The 14742-nt window shown below is 34.3% G+C and overlaps 1 protein-coding gene across 2 annotated transcripts in view; it reads right to left on the minus strand.

The window, feature by feature from the left end:
- Positions 1–14742, minus strand: part of CCDC171 (coiled-coil domain containing 171) — a 264220-nt gene that overhangs the window by 171264 nt on the left and 78214 nt on the right. For both annotated transcript variants that reach the window (XM_059656616.1, XM_059656615.1), the window contains 4 exons: positions 13258–13347; positions 12067–12267; positions 9089–9256; positions 7145–7333 (listed from right to left, as the gene is read on the minus strand). In XM_059656616.1, coding sequence (XP_059512599.1) covers positions 7145–7333; positions 9089–9256; positions 12067–12267; positions 13258–13347 — 648 coding nt within the window. The remainder of the gene's footprint in view (positions 1–7144; positions 7334–9088; positions 9257–12066; positions 12268–13257; positions 13348–14742) is intronic.

Raw genomic sequence — 14742 nt, forward strand, 5'->3', positions numbered from 1 at the left:
CCCAGCCACAAGCCTCACCACCGCTCTTCACAATTTAACCACATTCTCTAGCACCCCCAGGTCATTTTCCTTCCCACTCACCTAACGTTACTCAAAATCTAACACTTTTCAGAGACCATTTCAGGGTCTACCTATTCCATGACACCTTTGACTATCATTCTCACTCATACACTGACCTTGACCAGCTATGAACTTAACTACTCAAGATTTAATTCCTACATTGCTGCTTGCTCACTAGTATACATGTGTGTTTATCCACTCTCCCTCAAATACAACAGAGTGTGAGTTCCTAGAGGCCAGGCATTATTTACTGCAGTGCTCTATATAGACGATATAGGTATTTAATAAATACTGAACAAACTAAAATGTCCTTTATAAAAGGTTCCCTGGTGCTAAGTACAGTATTTTGCCCATAAAAGTCACTGAATAAATACCCAATGAATAAAAATCTTTACAAATGTAAAAAGAAAAATATAAAGAGATATAGTTTCAAAATATAATTTGGAAGTTATCAACATGTCAGAATTCTGTTTTAAATTAATCCTGATAGGCCACGGGGACCTCAGAGGCACTGCATTTTTTACTGTGAATTATTCTTGAAGAACAAAGCTTGTTTGATGGTAAGGCTAGAAACAGCTATAAGAGCAAATTTTCCTTTAAAAAAAAAATCCTATGTTCTTTACCCAAGGAGATTAAAGGCTCATATTTTTTAAGCAAACATAAGGAACATCGCCTTCAAATGAGACAAAAGCAACCCTCGTTCTGAAATCCTCCTTACTAGGTTTAATTTCAAAAATAGTATTTCAAAATTCCCCCCAAAAAAGTCATAATTTTGAAAAGAAAAAAAAAATTTAACTGAAATTATAGAATGGATATCCTTTAGGCAGATCTGTCATATCAAAAAGACTTTATAATGCCCAACTTGTGTGGCTCAGTAGTTGAGCATCGACCTATGAACCAGGAGGTCATGGTCTGATTCCCAGTCAGACAGGGAACATGCCCAGGTTGCAGACTCCATTCCCAGTGTGGGTCGTGCAGTAGGCAGTCAATCAATGATTCTCTCTCATTGATGTTTCTATCTCTCTCCATTCCCCTATGAAATCAATAAAAATATATTTTAAAAAAATACTTTATAATTTCACAAGCTTTTCCTTAATCTGTGACAAAAATGGGGGGAGAAAACAGCTTCTTTCCTTAATGAATCACATGCTTACTTCCTGAAGTATACGAGCTTTGAGGGATGCCTTACTGGCTTATAGCACTCCATGAACTTTGGGACTTTGAGCCAGAAATTAGACACTTCCCTAGGGAGTAAAATTCTTTTTATCACTTCTGCTTGCTGAGCTTCTATTCTTTATATTGGCAAAAAGACAAATTGCAAACTGGTTATTCAATGACACATAGACATGAAAGGACCTCATTTAAAATGTCTTATTTTTATAAGTTATATATCTTGTCTTTTTATACCATGGAAATATTTTAAAACATAATAAACATAAATTCGTCTGCTTTTCCTATGATATAAATGTTTCTCTGTTAAAGCACATTTTGTCTGGGGGTGGGGGGGGTGGGAATTGGAACCCTCATACATTGCCGGTGGGAATGCAAATGGTGTCAGCTGATTTTGGAAACAGTTTGGCAGTTCCTCAAAAAGTTCATTCTACCATAGGACCTACCGGTTCCATTACCTGATATATATACATATACTCTAACCCCATAATGATGATTTACTCAACTTAAAAACACTATCTTTATTTTGTTAAATTTAGATGTCAAAAATAGTACATACACAAAAATGTCTGAGCCTGTGTTTACTCTTTTGTTTGTAAGGCACAACTAATTATAAAAAGCTCTTTGTAAAGCCAAGATGCTTGATTTGCTGATTAACAGATACTACCTCAGACAGCTGGAAAGAAGCATTACCCCTAACTTCTGATGTCTCGTGTCTCCCTTTCTGCTGGGTTTTCAAATCCCAGGCTGGTGCCAGTCTCCTCTATGAAACCTTTAAACTTCAACCACCTCCTCCTCTTAAGTTTATATCGTTCTTTTAGCAAGTAAGTATATACAGCCTTATGATAAACCTGATATTATTTAATGTTTCTCATTTACTGAGTACCTCCACCAACTAAATTGGACACTCATTGAGGGAAAAACTAAGTATTATACCTCTTAATTAGTACCACAACATGAAACACACTGTCCTATATATCTGGTATATAACATGTAAAGTATTTATTAATATTAACTATATTATGTAAAAGTTGTTTTGATATTCTTATCTATAGTGGTGATTTTGCAATGAAGTATACTAAAACTTCAGTATCTCGTGGGGGGGGAGGGTGGAGTCTGAGAGATATAAGAGATAAAGGAACTACCATTATGCATGGCTGGCAATGTGGCACTGGTTAGCTTTTTTATACATTATCATGTTTAATTATTAATTAATCAAGAATCACTCAGAAATGTAAGTTCAAGAAATATGAAACTAAGTTGTCACTAGACCTATTTTCAGATATCACTTAATATAGAAAAACAGCATATGTTTCTTTAAAACAGTGTTATATAATGCAAAAGGGACTGAAAGATAAGGATGAAGATAAAATATTAAGGAGCACATAACATTCACTTTGCAATTTCTAAATGCCAACCAAAGTACTAAACAGTTTACATCTGTTATCTCCAGGCTAATCCTGTCCCTAGAATTTCCATGCTATTCAAATAAGTGGTATCAGTTCTCTGAATCTTAGTTTCTACTTTTGTAAAATAGAAAGGATGCTTAAATGACCTATCTCATGGGGTTGTTGTGTGGCTCCACTAGAGGAGGCATGCAAAGTATGCAAGAGCATTGAAAAAAAATCCAACATTATGCAAATTGAACAAATAACATTATTTTAAAGACAAAAAATTTCTAGCCTGGCCGGTGTGGCTCAGTGGTTGAGTGTTGACCTATGAACCAGGAGGTCAGGGTTCAATTCCCGGTCAGAGCACATACCCTGGTTGCAGGCTCGATCCTCAATAGGGGGTGTGCAGTAGGCAGCTGATCAATGATTTTCTTTCATCATTGATTTTTTATCTCTCTCCCACTCCCTTCCTCTCTGAAATCAATAAAAATATATTTTTTTAATTTAAAGCAATTATATGAAAAGTATTCAGAGGACTTTCCAATATTTCATTAGAGGTGCCCACCCACACCAACTCATAGTCCATGAAAATATGGTTTGGCAGGATTATGTATGACTCCTGTGAATTATTTCAGGCAGGCATGTATACCTACCACCTCCAACAATAAAAACAAGCTGCACTTTACCCGGAATAGTTTTGGAATTCATTTAAAAGTTTCAACATCTAATAACAGTTTTATGACTAACCCAGATTTCTTGGGAAAATACTCTTAATATTATGATGTAAGAGGAATAAAATGCAGCATATTATAATGACTCTGAATTTCTTTTGATTTTTGTTCTCCATTCTAAACTCATTTAACAAAAATGTCATACTAAAATGTTTACAATAAACATTACATCAAGTCTTAATTATACTTAACTTATAGTGAAAAATCTTTATTTCTAGAAAGGAAGTTCGTGTTCCTGTAATTTCATCTTTTTCAGGTAGAAAAGAAATAAGAACATATATACTAAGACTGCACAAGCAAACTCAGTACATGGAACGGAATGTGGCCCTGAGCCCAGGTGCTTCAGCAGGCATAGATGCTTCAGATACATTTACAGGACGGCTCCAGAAGTATTTAAATTCAAGAATTACCCAACCATGTGGCTAGCACATTTTACCTAATTCTGCAAACTAAATGCTGTAATGCTAAAACCAAACTTCCTATTCTATCAGTTTCATTTATCTAATAGCATTTCCACTAATTATTTTAAAGCTTACACATTCAAACGTCTTGCAAATAACTCTACTACATTTTTTCAGATAAAAGCAATTTAAATTCAAAAACGGGTTTTTCTTTAACTAACTGCCTTTTACTAACCAAGTCTTTACAATACCAAACATTAAACAGAGGGCTCTGTAGATAAGTCATGTTTCCCAGCAGATGGTCTCTATTAATGGCTATGTTCACCTGACACCAAACATCCTCTACAAGCCACAATCCTATGCAGAAACTGTAGTTTTTTCCCTTCATGACCTTATTAACATAATTTTTGAAAATGCATAAGTATTATAAAATTAAAATATTGTTATTTGCATTATAGCTTTGGGAGGAAGAGTGGAAATATAGAATTCATCATTACAAACTTTCCCAAAATAAAATTTATATAGGGCCTGTAATAATACATTATAATAGCAGTTTCCAAATATAAATTTCAATTAAATTGCTGCTGTATATTAAATTATATTTTATGAAAATTCAAATATGTACATAAATAATATAAGCTATATGCCGATATATAATATTAATGTACTTTTAGGAATAATGAAAATGATACTTTTATTTTGCATACCCATGGATCAAAGCCTAGGGTATAACACATTCTTCAGAGAAAAGCCTTCAGTGTGAGCTTCTCTTAAAACATTAGCAACTGTGATGATGACTCCCTTACTTCAGAAAGTGAATTGCTATGCTCTCCTGCAGATTCAGAATAAAAGAAGTGAGCTCAAAACACTGATAGAAAACGAAGTTGGAAGACTCACACGACCTGATTTTAAGACTTACTAAAAAGTTACAGTAATCACATCAGTGTAGTATTGAAAAAGGAATAGACAAATAAATGGAACACATGAGAAAGTACAAAAATAGGCTTACACAAATATAGTAAATTGATTTTTTACAAAGGTGCAAATAAGGAAGGATAGTCTTTTCAACAAATAGTATTAGAATGCATAACTGGACATCCACATGCAAAAAAATGTACATTAACCCATACCTCACACCTTTATAAAAATTAACTCAAAATAGATCATAGACAAATATGTAAAATCTAAAATTATAAGACATCTGGAAGAAAAAATAGGAGAAATTCTAATGACTGTATTAAATAGAATTCTTAGATACGACACCAAAAGTACACCCATAAAAATTGATAAATTAGATTTTATAAAAATTTAAAATATTTTCTGTATAAATGTACTGTTAAGAGAATGTGAGAAAGCCCTAGCTGATTTGGCTCAGTGGACAGAGCGTCAGCCTGAAGACTGAAGGGTCCCAGGTTCGATTCCAGTCAAGGACACATGCCTGGGTTGCAAGCTCAATCCCCAGTGGAGGGCATGCAGGAGGCAGCTGATCAATGATTCTCTCTCATCATTGATGTTTCTATCTCTCTTTCCCTCTCACTTTTTCTCTGAAATCAATAAAAGTATATTTTTTTTAAAAAGAGAATGTGAGAAAATATTTGCAGATCATATACCTGACAAATGACTCGTATCCAAAATATATAAACAACAGCAATTAGGAAACAAGCAACCCAATTAAAACTGAACAAAATATGTGAATAGATAATTCACTAAAGAAATATACAGATGGAAAGTAAGCACATGAAAAAATGTTCAATATTATTATTCACTAGGAAAAATGTAAATTAAAACCACAATGACATACCACTACACACCTATCTGGCTAAAAAGAAAAAGGAAAATGATGAAACTGCATGCTGGCACAGATACAGGGCAACTAGAACTCTTTTACATTGCTTGTGAGAATGCAAAATGGTACTGCCACTTTGGAAAACATTGTAATAATTATTTCATATAAAGTTAAATATACTTACCATGTAACCCAGAAATCAACTCCCAAGTACTTATCCAAGGGAAATGAAAACTTATGATCACACAAAAATCTATCCATGAAGATTTAAAGCATCATAAGTTATAATTGCCAAAAAATAAATAACCTAAAGGCCCATCAGCAAGTATCTAGATAAACAAACAATGGTACATCCATACAATGGAATATCAGTCAGCAGTAAAAAAGAACAAACTACTGATAAACACAAGGACAGTAATGAATCCCAAATACATTTTTTCTAAGTGAAAAAAGTCAGACACAAATGGCTACATGCTGTATAATTCCATTTATATGACATTCTGGAAAAGGCAGTACTGTGAAAATGGACAACAATCTGTGGTTCCCATATATGGTCAATTGTTTTTTCACAAAGGGAGGACATTATTTAAGGAGGAAAGGAAAGTCTTGAACAAATGGTGTGGGTCTGAGAACTCTCTAGGGTAATGACAATGTTTTAAGTGTTAAGTGGGGTAATGCTTACATGGTGTTTGCATTGATTAAAACATCAAATTGTACATGTAAGATTTGTTCACTTCACTGTATATCAATGCTACTTCTAAAAATAATAAATTATTTAGGAATTTTATTTCAGTAGAAGAAAATGCAGGGCATATCACAAGGCACCCTTCATACAGTGAACAAATGTCTACTTGAAGAGAGTGTATTAATTCATTCAAATTCACAGAAAAAGGCCTAAGTTCACATAAGGCCCTTAGCCTGGGAAGAATATATAACCTTCTGATTCCTAAGTCTCCTATCTTGAGAACAAGGGACCTATTATTAAATTCAATATGAAAAAAACCATATACACTACCATATGTATTCCTGATTGGGCAGGAATGACAGTTAATAATAAATTAAGTTGACAAAAATTTATATAAGTAAAAACATGATTAGGTTAACTACTCATAGCTTCTGTTCTCAATGGAATCCAACATAGAAGACATAATACATCTCACAGTCAATTATTTTGCTACAGGGTCTACAACTGTAATTCTTATACAATGTTAGGAGGAATAACAAATTTCAACCCCAAAAGAATTAAAATGATGGTTCACATAAGAACCCCTATAAGTGGAGTAAGCTGGATAAAAAAGATACCTACACTGAAACTGACAATATTTTTGCCAAACCTCTTAACCTTTTATTTTAAAAGTCAATAAAGGCAATATAATTTTGGCAATCAATTGATCAATGTATTCTGAGATACTTTAACCAGAAACCCATTTATTTCCATACTTGAGTGAAAGACGATTCTTAGTACTCATGCACACACAAGACATATACGTTTATGTTGGCGTGATCATATGTATCACTTGTGCCTAACAAGTTTTTGTGGTAATCAGGAGGTCTTAACTGACTTGACAATGGCATTTCAAAAAATGCTCTGTGGAAACTGCATACCTGTGCCCTCTTCTGCACCTCCAGGAGGAGCTCCGAGTACTGCAGCTCCAGCTCCTTCTTCTGCTTCTGCCAGCAGCCCTCCTGGGCTTTGATCTGCTCGGCCACTTTGTTGAAGGTGTCCTCTTGGGTCTGCTGAAGCTCTCTCATCGTATCAGACTTGTTTTTACAGATATACTCCAGATGACTTATCTAAATGGCAAAGTGCAACAGAGAATAAGCTATGCTGACAAGCCATTTCCATGTATTCTCTAAGAAAACACCCAAAATGTTCTACTATATTGTATTCCTTAAGATCATATAAACATTCTAAGTTAAAATGAAAATAAAAAAAAGAAATGCTGATGCCTAGCCAGTGTGACTCAGTGGTTGAACGTCAACCTATCAACTAGGAGGTCACAGTTCAATTCCTGGTCAGGGCACATGCCGCGTTGTAGATTCGATCCCCAGTAGGGGGTAGCCAATCAATGATTCTCTCTCATCATTGATGTTGCTATCTCTCTCTCCCTCTCCTAGACTCTCTGAAATCAATAAAAATAGATTTTTTAAAAAGAAAGAAATGATGAAATAGGAATTAGTACAGCAAATTATAATTTAGCACAAAATGGTGTCATATGTATGCTTAGATGACAAATCTTTTATTCTTCTCTTTCTAAGAACATTGCTCTTCTAAGACCCATTTTACTAAAAACTAAAAATAATAATTGAGAAGAATATTCTTACTTCTAGATCCAAAGCTCAATCTATTAAGATATCTCAATGGGAAAGAAAGTATTTAAATGAGATTTACATCTACAAACATGACACATATAACAAAGCAGAATTTTCTAATCATTTTTTATTTCACATTCAAAACACTAGAAAGAAAATTGTCTAACGTGTATGACAATTAATGATGTTTTGAAACTATGAAAATCTATTAAAGCATAACAGCATCTCAGAGGGTTAAAATATGAACTCATTTTAATTATCAGTAATTTTCAAACCCATGATACACACATTCACAATCATGAACAGCCTCTGTGGCTCACAATTATTCTCTCATTTCCTCAATCTCACTTCTCAGTGCCTATGGTAGCATTTGACAATCAGACCAAGGTAAAATGCTCTAACTCACCCTTAAATTGGGCCAAGGTTAAAAATAAACTCTGGGGAACAGTTTTTCTTTTCATGTCTCTTAAGAGCAAATGTCACTGCAACTAAGATCTGGAAACTAGACCATGTAAACATAGTTCTGACTAGTTCAATAGACGCAGGATAAGAATCAATATCTTTAATGGTGACATATGTTAGTCTCCTAAGCCATTTTGATTTTCTATAACCAAAAGAAAGTTTAAAAATTTTTTTTGAAAGACTGAATTTCTAAGCTTGTGAATGATAAAGTGACTATAGAAGTCTACCGTTTTCTCCTACAATATATACTTCTTACAATCTAAAGCACTAAATGGGTTTGGTAACACAGTTTGTTATATTTCAAGAAATGTTATAAACATAAATTAAAATTTTAACTGCTTTTAATACCTCATTATTTCCTAAGCAAATAATTTTAAGATCATGGTTTTGAAGAACTGTATCTTGTTTCTATTTTATGCTAACATAAAGAGTTGGTTTATTAATGTAAATGGCTAAGTTCTTTGAATTGCTTCATCAGTAAGATTAATTTATTTTCTTTTAATTAGGTCCCTGTGGCTAATACTGGCTAGTAGTATTAGCATGTCCTGCACAGAAAGTGGAGCTTAGAGACTTCATACAGACTTCAGTCACATTTACATGCCCACAGCAATGGCATCAAACTGAGTGGTAGACAAGCCATAATTAATGGTATTGAATTATTAACATCCAAATTCTTTTTGAAATAAGATGAATGTCAGCCCCTCTTAATGATACTGTGATGTGGACAAATGTCACTGAATTTAATAGAGGTATCTGGTGCCTGAGGACAGTTACCTTCTCATTAGCCCTGTTGAGGTCTGCGATCAGGGCATCAACATTTTCCTGCAAGACTGCACAAAGCTCAGACCAAGAGAATTTATCCAGCATGCCTTCTGGTTGTTTTATGAGCGCACAGCCTGCTATCAAGTGCTGGTACAAGGTATGAAGGAAGGTTAGCTTCTCCTGTGAGGAAAAAAAAAAGGAAATTAATTACAGTATATAAACATTTTAAGAAGTAAAACACATAATACATATGGTAAATAATTTATTTCAAAAACTTGGGAAGGAATTAAAATACTCAAGTCTCAGAATATTATCATTTTGGTGATTTTTTTTTTTACAATCAAAACTAGCATCAGAAAGAAACTGGAAATGGTTTACACTTAGTATTCAAAACCAAATTCTGAAATCTATAAGCCAGAAGACCAGAGTTCTGACCCAGCTCTGCTCCTACTGAGGATGTGGTCTTAGTAAGTGCATGTTCAGGCCTTAACTTCTTCAGCTGAAACTGAAGGAACCTGAACAAGTTGGTTCTAAGCTCTCCTAACTGAAAATCTGTGTGGTAATTCTGTAATTTCATATTTACATTTGCTAAAACAGATGTTATTTTAAGTCAAAACACCATTACAGAGAGAAGAGTGTTCCTCAACTCTGTCAGAGAAAACGTTACGCCAATATCTGTTCTTCACGGGTACACAGTTACTCAGCTTTCGTCCGCCTCCAGAGATTCCAGCTTACTTCCCACTTATAGGAAATCTATCCCAAGCCCCTTAGGCAAAGCAGACAGTGATATGAAAGATATGGAAGAGGGGCTCATTTATTTTGCCCGCTTATAAGTTCATATAGTGTTTGGCACAGGGGCATTTGTAGGTGTTCAAACACTACAGAGGAAGAATCAAAAAAATGAACATAGCTGCTCAAGATATACTTTCAAAACCGTCCAATTAGAACTATGCAGAAAAAGTTCTTTAAAATTATACTGCCATTACAATAACAAAACTATCCATTGTTTAATGACCTAGAAATACTCTGCTGTAGATGTCAGTAAAAAGCTGATCCCATCTTGAACACACAAGGAAAGTTTACTTACTAAAACGCCCGATGCTGTCTTTATAAGGTGTTTCCCCTGTACAGTCCCAAAGAATGGAACTCAAGACAAAGGAACTGTGAAGCTGCAAAATGAATACTTTATGTAGATAAAATAAGTTCCCTCAAGTTTTTTTTAATATGTGAGCAAAAACAAAAATTGTTTAAAGGGGAGATGTTAAGAGGGAAAATATAGGAATTCTCATCTTCTCGATAAGAAATACTGAATATGTGTGCAGTGTTTCTCGGTTGGTTGAGTGGCATACCATGCACCAAGAGGTCACTGGTTTGATTCCCGGACAGGGCACATGCCCAGGTTGCAGATCCCAGTAGGGGGTGTGCAGGATGCAGCTGATTGGTTTCTTTTCTCTCTCATTGATGTTTCTTTATCTCTCCCTCTCCCTTCCCCTCTCTTTAAAATCAATGAAAACATATTCAAATAGAAAAGAAAAACTTGATACAGCATATGTAAAGGTTTATAGTTAGAAATTTGTGGGCAAAGTTTCTTTGGGGAGAAATTAAGATACACACATATCTTAATTCTCTACATGCCATCTTACTTTTCTCCAAATATAACTATTTAAAAACAAAAGAAAATTAAATATGTGATTAAAATCATAAACTTGAGTTAGCATAGCAGAAGAGTCTTCATAAATATGCTATGCCTTTTTATTTTTTAAGCAATTAAAGATGTCTTTTGCATTTTCAACTGGGCTGAGATGTTTAAAAATCTTATTAAATATAACTAAGCAAACGTAATGTTCAGGCACTTAAAACCTCCTCCCTGCACATTTTGCCATGGAGTTCATCCTCAAGGATAATTCATTGTGTCGCCATTATGTCCTTTTTGCTTGGGCTGTGATAAACCATGCATGATAATCATCCATTTGGCGTGAAAAGAGAATCTCAAGATCCAAAATCAATTCACACATGTTGAACCCAACCACATTGTTGTAGACATGCTGACTTTACAATATAGTCAGGCTTCTAGTTTCCTTTACTTTAATCACTATCTGATGTGTAGAACAATTCCAGGCCCTTCATGTGGACACAATTTAAATCCCAGACTGCAAGAAGAGGGGAAGGAATGTTTCCTTTTTACGCTCTTGGCATGCATGTTCATATTTGTTGAAGTAATGAGCTCAATATGCCGGACGACTCAGATAAACCAGTTTCACACTAGCCAGACTAGCTCCACATCCCCTGGGTAAAAGAAAATATAATTCCATTCACCCAGCTCATACAGAATATGAAAGTTTTGTCATCATACTTTAAGAAGTGATTAATAAATGAAAATGAAAATGATAGGCCACTCTCTAGGGCACCCAAATAAATTTTTATTTTGTGGGATTTGTGTTTTTCTCAATTTTTATATAAAGAGTAAGGAGACTGGCTGTCTATTAAAGTAAATATTATTCCTGTTTTGCAAATAAAAAAACTCAGATGTGGAGAGACTAAGCTGTGTGACTTGTTCATACTCATAGTTTGTAAATAAAAGCCCCAGGACCCCAGTCCAATTCTTTCTGATTACAAAAAAAAAAAAAAAAAAAAAACACATATTCTTTCTACCAGACCTAGCTACTAACTACTGAAATCTAAAAAATTATTTTATCATTAGCAACCAGGCCAACCTTGAAAGGGCTGTTAGGATCACAGTTGTTGAGACAGGTTACTTGTGCAAGTGATAGAAGGGTTAATCTGCATTACTTCTTCCTTGAAACAGGATGGCACAGAGTAATGGAGTGACTGATTTTGCAGATGATATGCATATTTCAAAACAGTCAGCTCAGAAGAATTTTTTTAATTAAGCCAAATAAGAGTAAAAACAGCCAGCTGAAGTATGTAAATTTATAAAACTGAGACTAGTGAAAGGCCTTTCCTGACGGTCATCTTGACTCGGGTGGTACCTCGGAGTCCTTGTGGAAAGCCTGGGAAAGCTTCTGCAGTTCACACTGGGACTGGGCCGCTTGTGCCTTCTCTTTCTCCCAGCAGTGTAGCACGTTCTGTAGCTCCACTTTTAAAGTGCCGACCAGCGCCTCTCTATCTGCACACTTACTGCGCAAATGACTCAACTCCTTATTGGCATCAGCCAGTTTATCCTGGAGGTCCTGTAGGAGACACCAAAAATAGAGGTCACATGATGGCGGGCCAATACAGAGGTGGGAGGCACAAATATAAAATACATAATGAAGACTTCCAAAACTTTAACATAAAAGAATCACAAAGGCAAGCATTTGTCAAAAATTATGGTTTTTTATTGAATATATTGTCTAAGTACAATTATTTTGGCTGTAAAATTAGAAAATTTGGTTTTTTTAGCATTTAAACATAAAGTGTTACTAAGACAGCTTATTCCAAGTTCTTTTCTTTCAATCCATTAAAAAAAATTGGTAACCCCAAAACCTTTAAATACCATATAAACAACATTTTAAGAATAAATCTTATGCTTAATAGAAGAACATTTCCTTCTTCATGAAATCCTAAATGCTAATACAAATCTAAAATATGTGGCATAAAATTCTGAACTAATTATCCTTAACTTTAAATTCTATAAAGTACATCAAGGACAAACGCAACACAAACCAACAAAAAAAATCCAACACTACTAAGCAACTCTGAGAGATGCTTCAGTATAGTTCTGCAAAAACGTACTACATAAAAGTGGCACAGAAAATAAAATAAACAATTTTCCTGGACCCGAGGCAGGCGTGGTCGTGGCCCATTACTAGGCATGACATACTAAAAACAATGGCTCCACCCTAAAATGATGGAAACTGACTCCAAATACTGATTTGCTTATGCAAAATGTTTACTGCGTATCTAAGGGTGGACATTAAATCTTGAATTTGTAATCCATGGTATTATAATTAAGTCTGGGAAATAAATGTTTCCATTAATCAGAACAATTTCTAATCAAGTTTTATTTTAAATGGAAAACATTCTTGTTACTTTGATCAATAACAAAAAATTAAAGTTGTATCCAAATGTATTTAATAAGAAATAGGAAGCCATATTTTTAGATATCTCTACCATAAGGTTTCCCTAAATAATTATATTTGTCTCTTAATACAAAAGAAAAAGTTTTTTTAAATCAATACCTTTATATTTTTAGTGTGAGATTCTATCTTCTGTTTGGTAGAATCAAGTTCAGTAGATGTCTTTTCCTTGGCATCATTCACACTGTTTAGCTGATAAAAGAAAACGTAAATAACTTTTTTATATTTTTCAAGGATGGGTAACTCAAAAGCTAATCTTTAAATGTTTTTTATGCAATTACTTAATATACACTTTTGAATAGTAATTAAGAGTCTTAAAAATTTCTTTTGGTTAACTAGGTAATTTCTGTCATAAGCTCACATGGTTAAAAGGAAAAGAAGGCATTCAAGCTTAAAACGTCAGTGATGTTACTGTGTTTTCACTAGATGTCTGGACAAAGGATTTCATTCTCACTATAAACAAATATAACTTTATTCTTAAAATCCTTCTGGACCAAAATGCCAGAAGCAGTGGCATCTATAAGGAAAGAAAAAAGGACAGAGCAGAAGACGGCTCTTTCCATACATCATGAGGGTATTCACTGGTCTCTCACTCCATATGACAACTTCAGGGTCGGTCACATGCAGTCCTACTGGGAAGGCTTGTGGCAGGTCATCAGTTGGTCCTGCTCTGCTTGTGATTTATTTTCTTTGACAGTTCATTCTTCTTTCTGTCAGACTGCTCTTTTTGCTTTCTTTGCAGCCACCCCCTTGGTCTCCCCACTGCTGTCTCTGGCACTGGTTCACAACAAAGCGCATTACTAAGCCAAAGCCTGCTGAGCCGACTTTTCAACTGTGCTGAGGATCATGTGACATCCATCCTCCCAAATAACAATTCGCTGTGGGTAATATGTTCCTAGTTACCCTGCAGCTTCCAGTCCGAGGCCTCAGAAGAGTTTCATAAACTACTAACAATACAGGTTGTCTTGTCTCACAGGGAAAGATTTAGCAATATTTATTCTCTATAGAAATGTAATTATTTCAATGGTCACTTTCTTTTATGCCTTTTGAACAATTAAGAAGGCTCACTTTTCCTTCTTTATTCACCTTCTTAAAACTAAAGTAAAATAAGCCCCTTCTGAAATGTGAACTGTAATAGTTTCATAGTCTTCATATCGTATGAATGAAACAGATGAACAGAGAATAAACACTAAATCCCATGCTATGTAGTTTGTTTTTGGTTCAAACAATGTCTGTTGTTTTACTAATTGTATTTAATGTAATTACTTTATATTCTCTAATTTGACAAAATGTAACTAAGCAAACTCTTCAATTTTTAAACCACAAATCAATTAAATATTTTAATACCCAAGAAAATTATCAACCCACACATTAAATAATACAAATGAGATGATAAACAGAAGCATGAGCTTTTTCAATCAGCAAACTAAAACCTTCCAGGCTGCATCAAAGAGACAATTGTTTTTAAAAACTTATATCAACACTTTACTCACTTTAAAGAATGAAAACTAACATCTCTTTTTTATTCAGACTTGTACAACTTGTAGAAATCTTAACCTAAAATATTAACATCTAAATTTCCACTAC

Source organism: Myotis daubentonii, chromosome 11 (assembly GCF_963259705.1).
Source record: "Myotis daubentonii chromosome 11, mMyoDau2.1, whole genome shotgun sequence".
Classification (NCBI taxonomy): domain Eukaryota; kingdom Metazoa; phylum Chordata; class Mammalia; order Chiroptera; family Vespertilionidae; genus Myotis; species Myotis daubentonii.